The sequence below is a fragment of the Anser brachyrhynchus genome, assembly GCF_964034855.1.
Source record: "Anser brachyrhynchus genome assembly, chromosome: 8".
NCBI lineage: Eukaryota > Metazoa > Chordata > Aves > Anseriformes > Anatidae > Anser > Anser brachyrhynchus.
The window spans coordinates 1,674,790-1,690,717 of NC_137702.1; the positions used below are offsets into that span (position 1 = coordinate 1,674,790).

The 15,928-nt window shown below is 50.1% G+C and overlaps 1 protein-coding gene across 8 annotated transcripts; it reads left to right on the forward strand.

Annotated features, from left to right (window-relative positions):
* Nucleotides 1-260: 260 nt before the first annotated feature.
* On the forward strand, nt 261-15,898 carry SERBP1 (SERPINE1 mRNA binding protein 1). Of its 8 annotated transcripts, none has more exons than XM_080601408.1 (10): nt 261-785; nt 3,655-3,817; nt 4,885-5,040; nt 5,151-5,246; nt 5,708-5,782; nt 7,931-8,108; nt 11,205-11,252; nt 13,364-13,537; nt 14,567-14,605; nt 15,471-15,898. In XM_080601408.1, exons 1-10 carry the CDS (start codon nt 392-394, stop codon nt 15,525-15,527), a joined length of 1,380 nt encoding a protein of 459 aa, XP_080457534.1. In that variant the 5' UTR covers nt 261-391; the 3' UTR covers nt 15,528-15,898. The 8 variants fall into 8 exon arrangements, with proteins under 8 accessions (XP_080457534.1, XP_080457536.1, XP_080457535.1 ...); XM_080601410.1 differs by having other exon boundaries at nt 5,175-5,246; XM_080601409.1 differs by having other exon boundaries at nt 264-785; nt 4,903-5,040.
* Nucleotides 15,899-15,928: the final 30 nt, after the last annotated feature.

A 15,928-nucleotide genomic window follows, 5' to 3' on the forward strand; every position in this document is an offset into this window, starting at 1 on the left:
CAGCGGCTCCCGGTGCCGGCCACGACGAGCTCCGCACCCGACCGCCCCCTCACCCCTCGCCCTCCGCCCTCCCTGATGCGACCCCCCCCCCCCGCCGGGGTCGCCGCCATGGCGGCCCCGCGCCCCTCCCCTCCCCTCCCGCGTCCCCCCCCCTCCCAACCAACGGCGGCGCGGGGCACGCCGGGAGTCGTAGTCCTGCGGGCGGGCGCGGGCGGCGGCGGGCGCGGGCCGCCTCCAAGTCCCGTGCGGCGCCGCGCGGGGTGAGGTGCCCGGATGAGGCCGGGCGCCGGAAGAGAAGCGCGTCTCGTCGGGGCCGGCCATCTTGTGCGGCAGCGAGCAGGGCGCGGGGCCCGGCAGCATCGCAGCAGGATCCCGCCGACGGGGGCCCATCATGCCCGGACACCTGCAGGAGGGCTTCGGCTGCGTCGTCACCAACCGCTTCGACCAGCTCTTCGATGACGAGTCCGACCCCTTCGAGGTGCTGCGGGCGGCCGAGACGCGGCGGAAAGAGAGCGGCGGCGGCGGAGGGGGCCAAGGGGGCGGCGGGGCCCGCGGCGGCCCGGCGGGAGCCCAGAACAGCTCCTCCGGAGGCGGTGCCGGCGGCGGAGGGGGTCCGGGCCAGGCGGGGGCCGGCGGGGGTGCCGGCAGCGCGGCCAAGCAGCTGCGCCGGGAGTCGCAGAAGGAGCGCAAGAACCCGCTGCCCCCCTTCGCCGCCTCCGCCGGGGGCGCCGCCGACCGCCGCGAGGAGGGCACCGGGCAGCCCGGAGCGCCGCTGCGCAAGGAGGGTGAGCGGGGCCGCGCCGGGCCGGGGGGTAGCGGGGCCGGAGGGGGGGCGGGGGGGGCACACGGCCAGGGCCGGCCCCGCACAAAGGCGGCGGCGGCGGAGCGGGGCCGGGGGGAGCGGGGTTGGGGGGTTTGGGGGTTTGGGGGCTCGGGGCTCGGCTCCCGCCGCGGCCACGTGGGGGAACGGGGACGGGCCCGGGGCCCTCGGCACCTGCTGGGGCCGGGCCGGGCCCGGGGAGCCCCGCGGGGCCGCCGCACGTGGCCGCCCGCGAGGCGCCCAAAATGGAGCCGGGCGTGGGGCTCGGCCCGGGACGGCTCGGGGACGGGGGGGGACGCGGCCCGGTACCGGCGGGACACGGCCCGGTACTGCGGGGCACGGCTCGGTGCAGGGCGCTCTTCAGAAGGCCCCACGCGAAGCGCTCCGCAGCGATGGGAGCGGGGCCGGGCTGCGTGCTCCCGCACGGCCCTGCAAAGCCAGCAGGGGCCTGGACAGGCGACCCAGGGAGTTGCGACTTTTTTTTTTGTGTGTGTGTGTTTAAAAAAGGCAATCGAAGCGCAAATAGAGTAAATAAACACGGTCTGGGCAAATTGATGGATGTGACAGGGCGCCGCGTGACAAGCGGTAGGTGTCGTCCGTCCACGTGCTCCCGTGGCGGGCATCGCGGCCGCGGCGCCCAGCGAGCTGCTCGGGGCGCTGGTGGAGCCCTTGGGGTGCGTCGGAGCGTGGGGAGAGCTCGGCGTGCGGGCGAGGAGCCGGCTCGCTCGCTGCAGTCCAATTCCCTGATCTTCGCAGAAATGCCCTCAGCTCGGAAGAACGCGGTGCCGCACGGAAGCGTGGCGGTGCCTTTGCGCTTCCCGCAGTGCCAGACGGCTCCCACCACGCCTTTACGTTTTTTTTTTAATAAAAAGTTATAACGCGTTACCGTGCGAAATAATACCTGCAAGAAACCTAAAACCGCTCTGCAACAAGCAGAAGTTGGGAGCTGTGTCGCAGCGCTCTTTGCCTGTGGATGTTTTGTACTTTAAAACGTGACACTCGAGAGCTCTTTCCCCGTGAGGAATGCAGTAATTTGTCCCAAGTGGCAATTTACTAAGCCTGCGTCCCCTGTAAATGTTAGTCAGATGCAGATTAATGGCGTTGGTCCTCGTGAGGCAAGCCTGAAACATGGGCAGTGTGTTTGGCCAATGCAACAGAACGCGGAGGGCTTGTTTTTTTTGGTAGGACGAGTTGTTCATGTTTACCTCCCAGTTCTCGTGTTCACTTTCAAGAACAAGCACTACGTTACTGCGGAAAAAATAGCGTTTTGTGGCTTGTTATAGTAATGAAACAGAGAAAATCGGACCTGCTTTTGCAGCAGTGCGTACGGAGTGCTGTAGTAAAGACTCACTTTCCGGATTGAAAATTTCTGCTTTTCTTAGCAGACGATAGTTGTCACACTTGTAAAGGTGTTGGATGCCGTGGTAGTACCGGGGTTTGTGTTCTGAGTGAATAAATTACTGTTCAACCTGCCACCCTGCTCTGGAGAGAGGCAGATTACTCTGCTAGGGAGTTACCAGTTAAAAGTTTTGTGCTACTCACAAAAAGAAACGCTCCCAGGTTTTGGTGAGGCTCCCCTGGAACCGGGTTTTTCTGAGCACGGCGTGTTGAGCTTGAAATTCAGAAGCTGCGGATTGTTCATCCCAGTTCTGCAGCACGCCTCCCGTGTGACACTGGCCCGTTCGCTTTCCTTGCTAGGCTGTACCCCAGAATAAAATGGTCCCTCTCAGCCCGAGAGCTCTTCTCAGAGTAAATGGGAGTTCAACTCCCGTGTTTCTCTGGGAGCGAGGATTCCTGAGCAAGCAGTGTATGTCATGCAAACTTCATGGGAAGTACAGCTTGTAAGGTGAGGAAGACATTGTTCATTTGGGCGTGTTGGCTTGGATATCATTACAACTGTAACTTCTGGGGCCCCACCCAGGCACGGCACTGCTTGTTAGGCAGGAACTTCTTTCTTTGAGAATATTAAAAACTGGCTTTTTTTTAAAATTTAAAAGATAGCTCGCGCTTCTCGAGGGCAGCCACAGTGGGTGGTGGTTCGGTGAGGTTTTTCTTCCCTAAACATTTTGGAAATCCGGCAGTGTGACAAAAGAGGACTGAGTGGTGCTGTTCTTTGGAAAGAGCTGTGTAACAGGCCTTTCGGGAGGTGAGTGGAAAAGAAAGCGGTGTAAGATCCTTCTTACACCCCGAAGTAAGCGTGCAGCTAGGTGAGTCTTGCTCAGGGAGCCTGTGTTGGAGCATGCAGGTTGGCGCGGGGCAGCGCCCTGCTTGGTGACCAGCCCCTTTTGTAGGGGGCTCGCTGCTCCTCAGGGTGCCGGCTGGCCCCGTTGGGGGCGTGCACCCTGCCCAGGTAATCCTGCTGTCCGCAAATATCTCCAGGCAGCACGCGTTAGGGTGAAGCAAGGTGGCTGTCACAGGGACGTAGCTGCAGTGAAGCTGCTGACCTTTTGGTGCGTACAGAAGGAAAAGCCCAGGTTCTGCCTGAAAAGTAGCCTTCAGGGAAAAGCAAAACTTTCCTCAGTCCTCCTCTGCAAGCTGGTCGCTTAGCACAGGTCCCTAATGGTGTGTGTGCTCTGACAGGTCTTGTTCTCTACAGCAGTGTAAGAGCATACGCTTGTACAAAATGCAGCTTGATTGAAATGCTGCCTAAAAACGTGCATTAGAAGAGTCAAATGATCTGCAGGGACTTTTTTGTGAAGGTATTGTTCCTGTGATTACGTGGTCACAGGGCTCGAAGAAAAACTTGAATTCCGGCTTCTGTTCGGGGTGTTAGAGCCGGTATCTCTCCCGGAGCAGCTCTGCATTGTGTTGATGTGTTTTGCCTAATGTTTCAGGGATAAGGCGCATTGGCAGGAGGCCTGATCAGCAGCAGCAGCAGCAGCAGCAGGGTGAAGGCAAGCCCATCGAAAGGAGACCGGAGCGGCGACCTCCTCGCGAGCGCCGATTCGATAAACCTGCTGATGAGAAAGGCGAAGGAGGAGAATTTTCCGTTGATAAGTAAGAACTTGTCTTGCGTGATGAGGAACTTTGTGATATTCTGGAGTGGGGCTGTCCTATCTTCCGCTACTAAGCTTAAAAAAAAAAAAGCCATTTCACTCAAAATTAAATAGATTGAATTGTATTTGTCAGTCACGAGAAGAGCCTGTGTCAGAATACTTCTCTTCCCTTCTGCACGATCTTATTTGCAAACTTGGCTCAAGTTCCAGACCAGGAATCGTGTCACGTGAACAGTTCTGTTGGTTTAACAGAAGGCATGGCTTAGATCAGTAAGGTACCCACCATACTTCCCAAAATCCATTTCAGAGAGGTGAGGAGAGGAACTCAAGCGTAGCTCTTGCCTGCAGCCTGAGATGTTTGCTCTGACAGCTGTTGCTTAAATCCACACAGCTGACTTCAAGCCAATGCAAGTTTGGCTGTGTAGGTGTTCGCACCTTGGCTGCAGCGGCTTCAGATCTGGACGTGATGAAGCCATCTTACGGCTCAAGTGTTCAAAGTATCGTGTGGTAGTCACTGTTAAAACACCCCTGAAATTTGGGTGAAGGTGAGATGAACAGAAATTGTAGCACCGGCTGGTGACGTGACACAGCACAAACACTGGTTTGGAACAGTGGACAGAAGATGCAAGTTAATAGTGAGATGCAAATAGATAGTAACTCAGCAGAGTGTTTCTTACAGATTGTAAAATGCAGACTGCATGTGGGTTTGTTCAGTGTAATAATAGTTTGGTGTTGAGGTAGACTGTACGTAGAATGAGCTCCTTTGGAAGGGACCCCCAAAGACCACGGAGCCCAGCTGCCTGGCCACCCCCAGGCCGTCACATTACCAAGGGCATTGCCCAAATGCCTCCTGCACGCTGCCAGGCGTGGGACACCAACCGCCCCCGGGGAGCCCCTGCCACTGTGTGTCCGTCTGCACAGCGAGGGAATATCCCCTGAAAGCTTAGAGTCATGACATAAGCACAAACTGCCATTGTCAAAGGCAAAGCGAGGAAATAAAATCCTCGCTAGGGGAAAAAGAGAACCTTGAAAGCCATGTCGTAAACTCCTGGTGGTGAAATATTGCAGTTTGGCTGTTCCGTCTAGACCCATTCTTGACCGACCTATGCGTGGACGTGGTGGACTTGGAAGAGGACGTGGCCGTGGCCGTGGCATGGGCAGAGGAGATGGGTTTGACTCTCGTGGCAAACGTGAATTTGACAGACATAGTGGCAGCGATAGATCGTAAGTCTTTTTCTATTGCTTTTTTGGCTGTTCTTTACAATAATTACATTTTTAAGTTTGCCTTTGAATTCCTGTATCTGGACACTATAATGTTAACTCAGTTTTGTTAGTTCTGTTTCACATTCACATTTCAGCGGCCTGAAGCATGAGGACAAGCGTGGTGGCAGTGGATCACACAACTGGGGAACCGTCAAAGATGAGCTAACGTTAGTAATCCCTAATTGCTCTAAAATTACTAATTAGTAATGTATGAGATGGCTTCAGCTTCTAAAACGGGGATTTTTTTTTAAAGTTTGGAACAGGGGGCTGTCTTGTACTGGTATTTGAACAATTCTTTTACTAAGAACAGTCTAGTTTTAGCAGCTCTTTTGTCAGGTTGAGCATACTTTTCTCCAAGTATTAGAGTGAAAACAATGTTTCCGGTGTCTAGATGTGTTTAGTGTCTCAAGGTGTGACGGGAGGCATTCAGAACGGGAACTTCCCAGTGGGGAAAAACAAGGGAAGATGGAAACCGTAGAATTGTAACGGTGGGGAGGGCAGCAGCTCTTAATGAAATAGTTCTCTTTTAAAGAAGAGCAGGCTGTGTAAACGTACTATAGAACCTAGTCATTCATATTGCATAGTTTTAAGTAGGGATGAACTTTAAATTTAAAAAATGTAATTACAGCGAGTTGGATCAGTCGGCTGTAACTGAGGAAACGCCAGAGGGAGAGGAACATCCGCCTGCTGACTCTGAAAATAAGTGAGTAGCCCCCTCTTTTCAGATGTTCTTTAATTGCTTCAAAGATATCGACACTTTGCCTTTAACTTCTGATAATTTTCCTACTTCTGTTTTTACAACATTCAGATTCTGTCCTTCAGGAGATACAGAATTAATCACAATATTGCTAAAAACCTGTCTCTTTAAAAACAAAAAAAACCAACTGCATCTGTAGAAGTTCTCTTGAACTTTTCGTTAATGTCATGCAAGCTCTTAGGTCACTTTCAGATTTAGTTATTAATAATCAGTTGTAATGTGCTTAGGATCTCAGGATTGGAAGTGCAAGTACCAAATCCAAAAGCAACCATGCTCCTAACTACTTAGAACAGCCAAGCAGAGGGGGTAGGATGTCCTTCTGACAGCGGAAGGCAACTCCTTAAACTTAGCTTTTCAAAACAGCTGTTGAGACAGTGTTGCTAGTGTTGTGGAAGCAGGGTTGTGCCTCCCTCTTCCATTCTCTGGCTTCTGGGCAGCTTTCTGAGAAGTTAAGTTGCTCGCTTCTCATCTCACTTGGACACTGGTAAAGAAGCAGCCAGTGACTGGGTGAATCAAATAACTTCAGAGGAGCAGAGTGGTCAGCTGTGGGACTTGAAGTTCATTTGGAGGAATACAGTTTCTTAGGGAAGTGCAGTATTTTAGTGTGTGTTCTACGGTGGATTCAAAAGAAAACGGCAAACAGGTATTTTGAAATACTTGTTTGCCCACAATTTTTAACGTGCAGTCGTCCGTAGCTTGATTTCCTCAGTTACTGGTAAAGAGGAGACAGCTGCTCGGTAGAGACTAAAATTATTTCTTTTAATTACATCACTAAATGCTGTCATTTCCCTGAGGTTCTGGGTGTCCAAGGGTAAAGTTGTCTTGTAAATAGAAGGAGCCCAAGGGTTTTTAAGGAATTACAGCTTCAGCATTGGTCAGAAAACACAGGCTGGCTAGTCCTGGAAAAAAATGTGTTACGAATCTGGATATATGAAATTTGCTGGGTACGCAGTATTTTCTGGGTCTTTAGTAGTAGTAGTGTCCTGGTGCTTCCGCAGATACCAACCCGTCCTTGTGCAGATCAGCTATCTGCAAAGTTCTGATGGGGTTTTTCATCCTCAGATCTGCAGAAAATGTGTGTGCTTTGTGGTTTCAAGTATGCCACTTCTGCTGCAATCCGTCAGTTAGGTTTACAGAGAAGCATCTTCACACGGGTTGATTTCCAGTTTGTCTATTTTGGATCTCTAATTGGAATATTTCAGTAGAACTGTGGGATGTTTTACTGGATTAAAATAGGGGGAATACCAAGGAGTAATGTCTCTGCACCGAGCAATAAGCATGCTTTTGAATATATAACGTGTAAAAAATCATGCTGTTCTGTGGAATGAGAAAAATACAAAATACAGTAATTTTGATGCAAAACCTCTTCATTATTATATCAAAATTAATGGCTACAGAAAAACCTTCTAAGTTGATGCTTTTGTGATGTTTTTGCTGCGCATGTGGCACTACCCTTCTGTAATGTCAGAATACCTCATAAATCAAATGGAGTTGCATAAGCACACAGAAGAATGACGAGAGGGTTGACTGCCTGTGTAGCTGGAACATGATCTGTTACTGAACATGGTGGTTGTGTTTTACTTAAAAATAGCTCTTTGGCAGGAGCTGGAGAGGATTTACAATGCGGTGATACATCTCAAGTCACTGAGTTGTGTGCTTGTTTTGTCAAGTTAGCTGAGAGTAAAAATTGGTTACCTGGGATGTTAATAATTGTCTTTGAATCAAGGAAGCAGATTAGTCAAAGCTGATTATTAAAAATAAAATTCTGAGAATTACGGTAAGAACAAGCTCCATCTCACTGTCCAACCTGAAACATTGTGAGGAAGGTCTTGGAAAAGGTTGAGAAACTCGTTGCAGTCTGTTGGAAAAGGTGGGCTCTCACACTTGCAAAGACAATCACAATTAATATGCAGAACCTGCAGCATCAGCGGGAGTGGGGGAGTTGAGTTTTAGATAAATGCACACATTTCAATGCTTTTTTATAACAACAAATGTTTATTACAATCTGGTGCTGATTAGGAACTGCTGTTGAATTCTCTGTGTATAGAGTACGAATTCTAAGTCATGATCATGGTATGCATGAATTTACTACAGGGAGAATGAGGTTGAAGAAGTTAAGGAGGAAGGTCCTAAGGAAATGACCCTGGACGAATGGAAAGCTATTCAAAGTAAGGATCGTGCAAAAGTTGAGTTCAACATCCGTAAACCAAATGAGGGTGCTGATGGGCAATGGAAAAAAGGATTTGTTCTTCACAAGTCAAAGAGCGAGGAGGTAAAGTGATTTTCGTTATTTGCTAGTGTCCAGATTGTTTAGGCTTGTCTACTGATACGTATTTCTGGAGGGGAAGCTCTGCTCCAACAGGCTGACCTGGTGCTAAAAATTTATAAAGTGAGAATAACATTTCTCGTCATAAAGTTGAGGCGGTGCAGTAGCCTTAGCAGCTGCTCTTACGGTGGTTAGTTCTTGCCTTTGGTGTACGTCCTTAGGCTGATGTGTAAATACCGTGTTACAACCTAACCGTTCCGAGTGGGGACCCCAGCGCTGCTGCAGCTGGGCAGGTCCCGCTGTAAGGACTGTCCCTTGGTGAGCATTTCTTCAGAAGTTCGTTCACCACAATTAAATTTTCTCTTTTAAAAGGGTTCACAGTACCACCTCTGTTAGCCTTGCTCAGCGCGCAGATTGGCTGCGCTTGCTGAACTCTGTGTAAGACTGGAGAAGTACTGGTCGTGCCTCAGCCACCTCAGTACCCAAACTGTGTGCCTGAAGTCTGTGTCTTGGTCTGTAACGTTACGTGGCCGTGTGCCTCTGAAGTTCCTTTAGCCACCAGGTGAATTACGTTTGTATGCTGCAGTGATACCCACCGTAGTTGCTGCAGAATCGCTTTAAAGCTGTAGTTTCTCAAACGTACTCGTTTTGGTCGTTACAAAGTGTAATTTCCTTTTTAACTAGTGAGCGTGGCCAGGGGAGAGACGTGTCCCACTTCAGAGGGGAGGGAGGTGCTGCTCCCTAACGCAGGGCTGTGGCAGCTGGATTCAGTTCCAGAAACTGTCAGGGCCTTTTAATCTTTTGTTTTTAACGCTCTGTAATATCTGAAATGGCCCACTGTTAATCAGTGGCCTTCGGCTCTGTTTAGCAGCTGGCTTTGACTCCCTTTGAAGTAACTAAATACTGCGTAATGTGCTGTGTGGTCTCCTAATGTGTATTTCTGTTCACACCTTGCCATTTTTTTCTCGTAAGCTGGGGCCTGGTGTACAATGGGGAAGCACTGTCCATCACTTTGCCATGAAAACTCCATTTCTGATCTCACCGAACTCGGAATGAGTTCGTCACGGCCGTGCCATTTTCTTTTCCTACTGTGTGCGGTAGTCCTGTTATTTTCCTGAAGCTGCTTACTGTGTGAAGTTTTCATAAAACGCTGCTTTCTCTGAAGGGGGAAATTGAGTTAGACTAAATGCTGCTGTGTACCAGGAGAATAAAGTTGAACAGAAGCACTCACCAACTTCACCAAGGTGTATTGAACTGGAATCCCGTGAGTGTCAAGAAATCCCCCCCAGCTCCAGTCTCTGGAGCAGATGTATACGGTGTTCAGTTAGTGGCACACGGTGTGTTTTTAAACGTACAGATGTATGATAGTGTGATAAGATGGTTGTATTCTCGGGTAGTTAAAAGCTGGAAAACTCCGTGCAGTATTCTTCATCCAAAAAAATCAATTAATAGCTAAGGAGAAGTAGTAATCAAATCACTTCAGTGATTAGTAGGTTGTTCTTTCTGAGGTGTATTCAGTTAATTTACTCTGATATGAGTGAATTGGGTATTTCTCACACTAGTGCATAAGCCAACCGTTCTTTGCTGTATAAGCACAGAAGTGAGGTACCAACAAAAGTGCCTTCAAATCTAGAAGCTTCCAGACTTCATCCAGCAAACGTCTCTGCCCGCGTCAGTAATCATTGGTCGCTGATCCCTTGGGAGGCAGCGTGTGTTCCCCTGCAAGTTTTAGAGCAGGGTAGTTCCTGAAACACAGGTGTTAGAAAAGCTTTCGCTGCAGTTCATTTGTGAACAGTTTGAGAAGGTGGAATAATGAGAAGTTAGGAACAAAGCCGCCTCGTCATCCGCTGTTCTGGCTCTCCTTGTCTTCTTGGACATCCCTTTGAGTCATGAGGTGAGGCTGGTGTAAGATTTCCGTGATCAGTGGTAAGAAGGGTGTTGATACGTGCAAGTGGCTTGGTTTATAGGTAAATTCTGGGTTTCGGCCCCAAATCTTCTGTACTTGAGTAATCGCAATGCGTACCAGCAGATTTTTCTGAGAGGTCAGGAGTGAAGAGTTGCAAGAACCTCCCTTGTTCGTGTAGCTTGAGATCTCCTGGGAGAACGCCCTAGGAAGCACGTGAGGCTCTAGCGCTGCTCATCTGCCTCAGTCCCGTGAAGGAGCTGTCCTCCTCCTCGCGTTCTTCACCGAGGGCTGAAATGCTCAGCAGTATCTCGGGTCTTCCCTCTCTTTCCCCTTTGCCGTGCAACTACTAGAAAGTGACACGTTGCGTGCAGCGAACTCCTAATGCCGACTCAGGTTCTTGCTGTCTGCTTTAAATCCATATGTGCCGGCAGCCCTTGTGTGATGAGACTCCTTCCAGAAGACTGGGTCATGCTGTAAGAGATCCTTCTTCTTGGCAGCGGGCTTAGTGACTTGGGTATTTTGTTCTCCTGATAAAAATGGGAAGGAGTTAAGTTGTGACGAGGTCTTAAAACTTGTTCAGAGTTTGCTGCGAGTTTCTGGGAACAATTCCCCTCCTGGTACATCGGTTCCTGCTCTGTGTCAATCTGCTGCGCTGGGCCCCTTCCCTGGGACTTGAGGCTTTCTTGCCGCTCTGATCGTTTCCTTAGAGAGGAGATCGCAGTGGGAGGCTGGGAAACATGTTCCGGAAAATAGCAGTTCGTCTTCTCAGAACTGAGGGGAATCGCCCTTGAAGCCAGGCGGTGCAGAAAGCCCTGTTCCACGAACAGTAACTATTCGGAACCGAGCCAGCCCCCAGCCTCCACCAGCTCCGCCTAGTTCTGTGCTCCCGGTGCGGTGCCGGGGACCGGCCCCGTGTGTGGGCTCGAGGAGCTCCCAGCAGCTTGCGTTAAACTTCTTCTTATTCCCGACCCGAGATTTCTCTTTGCCTCCCTCTACGAGTCCATCCTCTGCTCCTTCTGGATGCTTGCACAGCTCTCGTCCTGCTGCTGCTCCGTGTGCTCACTGACACCCGTATCCGGCAAGCTCGTGTGACCTTGTTACCTGTTGTTCCTGTATGTAGCTGAGTCTCATTTCTTCCTTTTGTTTTCTCCCCTTGTTCTTTTGTCACTTTGGCGTGGACACGCAACTTTCATCAGACAAAGGCGATGACAGAAATGCAGGGGAGTCTGCTGGAGTCAAATGAGGTACCGATCCTTTATATCTCACTGGCAATGTGTGTTTTGATCTGAGCCCCTTCTCAAACGAAGGTCTTCGATGCAAAGAAGTCACAAAAATAGCAAATACGAAGCTCTTCTGTCCATGCCTGTTGTCTCACCACGCAGGACCCCTCGTAGTTAGTACCTTCGCTCCTAACTAAGCTGAATTCAAGCCTTACCATAAAAGCTTCTGTCATGAATCTCTTGCGTTTTGCTGTTGCTGTTTTCCATCTCACTGTCCGCTTTGGCTCCCTTTCCGTTAGTGGCTTGTTCTTAACGTTTTCAACACCCAAGTGCAGCGCCCGGTGCCTTCAGGAAGCGATCAGTTACTAGATCAGAGTGCCACCGAGTTGCCGATGCGTGCCAATTAAATGCTTCCAAAAGTGATTCACAATGAGCAGCCCTGCGGTGTGTCTGGGGCTGCGTTACCACCTGACCTCGGGAAGGAAGAGGTGCCAAGTCGTCTTCTAGTGTTTTAAATCATCTTGAGTTATTTTGGGTAAAAAAAAATCCTTAGGTTACACGTAGAGTTTGCTGCTTGCTGGGTTTAGCGGTTAAATCGCAGTTAAATGGTAAAAATGCAGTATTTTGATAGACTGCAGTTAATTTTTTATGCAGTAACAGTGTAGGGAAGGAGACGCACAGGACTGCTGTACCAAGGCGCTGATGTGATCCTACCTCTCAGAAAGAAGCCGTTTAACTGCCAGTAAGCTGAAGGTACCGTCCTGGTGCCCTGCAGGGACCGAAGCAGCGGGTGACAACGCTAGGTAGTAAGGAGGGAAGCGAAACCGTGCCGAAAGGTGGTGCTGGCGCCCTGCGCTGCGGGGTGCTGGGGAGGCCGCGGGCACAGCTGGGCCTGGAGAGGGGTTAATAAATAACAAACCCGTGGGGGCAGAGGCTTCGGGGCGCTTGGGACTGACCCGAGGCATCTCTGAGAGCCGCTTTCAGCCGTTGGACTGCAGCCCCCTCTGTACCGCTGGCTGCCTCACGCAGGATCCACGAGCGGTAATTAAAGGTATCGCGGTGTGCTTAACCTTGCCTGTGGCACTTGGGCCGGGGGAAGAAGGCAAACTGAGAATTCTAGAAGTTGGGAGGCTGTAGGGAAGGAAGGGATGCGTCCAAAACACGATGAGTGGGCTTTGTAAGAGGCAGAGCGCTGGATAAGCCCATGCTCTGACCCAGTGTGGGCGGTTCTGTGTTTTGTCTATCTTCGTAGTGCCAAAACCTGACTTATCAGACGGAGAAATCATCCTGTGCCAAGTAGGAGAAATAAATGATTTAAACGTGGCCGGTGCTTTTTGTGCTCAGCGTACAGCGACGTGAGGTAGTTGGGGCTGTGCCGCAGGGCTGCAGTTAGGGTGTCGGGTGGGACCTGCGCACGCCGTGCTCTTGGGCTCGCGTTTCTCACCGTTCACGCGCTGGGAACCAGCGAGCTGTGAGAGGTGGCTTCAGCGTGGCGGAGGTGGTACGAGTCACAGGAGTCATCCCTCAGCGCGATTTGTGCGATCGGTCCTCTGCTTTAGCAGAAACGTGTTGGCTACCTCAGTTACACCGTCCAGAGGGTGTTTGTGCTTCTCACTGCCTGTTGGGGCTACTACAAACAGTAGGGGATCCGCACGGCCTCTCTTGCTTTAAATATTTACACAAAGCGAGGCAAACGAAGCGTAAAGCACTCAGGGAGCAAAATCAAGATGGATTACTGAGCGCTTTTTTAAAAAGAATTAAACAAATTGGCAGAACCCGAAGATTCCTCAGGATGTGGGGCGAGAGGAAGTGAAAAGTTAGAAGCAGGCTTCTTTTTGGCTCCATCGTTTGGTCTCAGGTGAGCCTGGCCTTGTTCCTGTAAAGGAGCTCTAGACTTTCCCTCGGTATCTTGGAAATGTGAAACGACTTTGATTGTTGGAGTGCTTAAACTCAGTGAACGTTACCTGTGTGCAGTCTGTGGTGCCACTCGGCTCCTGGCAGCCCTGCTCTGCCTCTTACCGTGCCTAGGGCGTGCGTTCGGAGGCGAGCACGTACCCTGCGCTGGTGAGAGCACAGCTGCAGGTGAAAACGTTTCCTTGGTGGTGGCCGTTACTCACAAAAACCCATCGTTGCAGGCTCATGCTGAGGACTCTGTAATGGATCATCACTTCCGTAAGCCCGCGAACGACATCACGTCCCAGCTGGAGATCAACTTTGGAGACCTCGGCCGCCCCGGACGCGGTGGCCGAGGGGGACGGGGTGGCCGAGGGCGTGGTGGCAGGGCCAGCCGCGGAGGCAGGACTGACAAGGTGAGTGGCTACAGCCTCGTCTGCAGGGGCGCTTAGCTGTCACTGGGGCTCTTGCATTCTGTCCTAGGTGTCTTTATTTCTGGGGGAATCGCTCAGGAAATGAGCTGCACGTTAAAACCAAGTAGAACGTGCATTTCTTGCAAGTTGACTTAAAACTCGTTTACTGTTAGGGCAAAAGGAGGAGTGTTCTAGCAGTGTTCCTATTGCACACAAAAAGGGGGAGGGTGGAGAGTAGGTTGGGTTAAAAAAGGTCCCTCTTGAAAAGCTGACTCTTGGGGAAAAAAAAAAAAGCCCCTCTTGCAAAATGATTGCTGTGGATGGGTCTGAGTACTGTCAGGCAGTCCCGTTGGTGTCTGAGCAGAAGCATGGTGTGCTAGAGATTTTGGACACGCGCAGGGCTGCGTGTACTCGGTGACCCTTTGAGGGTGAGGACAACTAGTTATGGCAGCCTGCTCTACCTTGAATTTGAGGAAATTAGGGGCGTTCATGCGGAAGTAGGACTTGCCGTATTTTTCCTAATGTGCAGGAGTTTTTTCAGCCGTAGTCCTAAAGCCCTAAAGAAATGATCAGAAAAAGTATTGCGGGGTGCCTGGGGAGAACGTGTAAGGCTGAAGGGCTGTAGTACAGCTGTGGTAAAGATTTGACTAAATACAGGTCACTTAACTTGCCATAAATGCATTTATTCAAATTGCTACGTGCTAGGAGATGAGTTCAGTCCGGGTGGCCTGACTTCTTTCACATAAACCAGCATTGCTCGTTTTTGCCTCTTGCAGGATCTTGTAGGATGCTGGCTTTCTCTTTCTGCTGCATCTTTAAGTTTTTAGATTTTTTTAGTTTGGAAAAATCTCCCCTGATAACAGTACGGGAAAATCAGTACAGGAAAATACGGAATTGATACTAAATGGGGGTGGTTTTTGCCCCGAGTTGTCTCGCTAACGTGGCATCTTCTTCAAGAGTGCCGTCATAAAGCAGTTAAGTACTTTGAGCCCTGCAGCTGACTTTCTGCTGACTGTGTTCCTTTCCTTCCAGTTGGTCAAGGAGTTCGACGTGATCCACACGCCCAACCAGGTTGGTGATCTCCACTGCCGCTTCCCCTACCCGTGAGCGCGGCTGTCCCGCGGCAGGGACCTGCTCCCCTCCAGCCGGCCGCGGGAGGTAGCGAGGCCGTACGCCCGTAGCCGTGCTGCTTCCCGCTGCTAGTCCGTGGCCTGGCCGCGTCTGCAGTGACTTAGTCTTACCTGCAGATGCTGACACAAGTTTTATTGGGATGGCTTAATCTCCGTCCTGAGAAACGTAGATGTTTAGGGAAATTTCCACTGTTCTCTCTTTCTACTCCTCTTTCTTTCTACGTTTCTCATGCAGAAAGTGCAGATGATTCTCCGCTGCCTCCTTTCTGCATTTCATTGCAGCACTGTTGTTTCAGGTGTGGCAGAGCCTTTTAAAAACAAAACAACAATAACTAAAAAAAAAAACCTGCCAGGGAAGTACTGAGGAGACTTCAGGGTACCATCTGATAGATTGATACACATTTTTTATTAACAACCAGTTTCCGAATGAGGAAAGTTAAATGTGGGGAACGCTGCTGTGAACAGGCCTTTCCTGTGTCACCTCAGTCGTGTCCGTCAGTAAGAGCTGATGGCTGCGTGCTGCTGCTTCGTGTAGGGAACTTGTTAAGGATGAGGAAAAAAGTAAGCTGGTGCTATTATCACGTGCCAATACAGTCCACTTGTTTTCTCCAGTGTCTCTAAAGATAGTTTCAATTAAAAAAACATATACATAACAAACTTTTCCTCAGGAAAAAGAAAACAAGGTGTTGTGCCTGTGGGCTGGTGCCCGCTGGGCAGCACCGACAGCAGGACGCGGCGAGGGGCTAAGGACGCGCAGGGCTTGGTGCTGCGGAAGGTAGTAAAATAACTCTCTGTTTCTCTTCCAGTCGAGTGCTTCTGCTCCTGATGTAGATGACCCAGAGGCTTTCCCAGCTCTGTCCTAAACTGGATGTCATAAGCCAACCCTGCCCTCGTCGGGCCTTCCTCTCCGAGGCTTGCATGCTTAAGGATCCTAAACAACTAAGAAATTTAAAAAAAAAAAAAAGAAAAAAAAAAAGAAAAAAAGGAGACTGTCATTCATACCATTCACACCTAAAGACTGAATTTTATCTGTTTTGAAAATGAACTTCTCTCGCTACACAGAAGCAACAATATGGTAGTCAGTTTTGTATTTAGAAATGTAATGGTAGCAGGGATGTTTTCATAATTTTTTCAGAGATTATGCATTCTTCATGGATACTTTTTTGTATTGCTGCTTGAAAATATGCGTTTCCAAACTTGAAATATAGGTGTGAACAGTGTGTACCAGTTAAAAGCTTTCACTTCATTTGTGTTTTTTAATTCA

What these genes read in the sequence shown, in the direction of transcription:
- SERBP1 (XM_080601408.1), top strand. Translation starts at nt 392, where the DNA reads ATGCCCGGACACCTGCAGGAGGGCTTCGGCTGCGTCGTCACCAACCGC. An exon ending in CATAGTGGCAGCGATAGATC is followed by an intron (nt 5,041 to 5,150) that starts GTAAGTCTTTTT and finishes CAGTTTTGTTAG; the next exon opens with TTCTGTTTCACATTCACATT. An exon ending in ACAAGTCAAAGAGCGAGGAG is followed by an intron (nt 8,109 to 11,204) that starts GTAAAGTGATTT and finishes AACTTTCATCAG; the next exon opens with ACAAAGGCGATGACAGAAAT.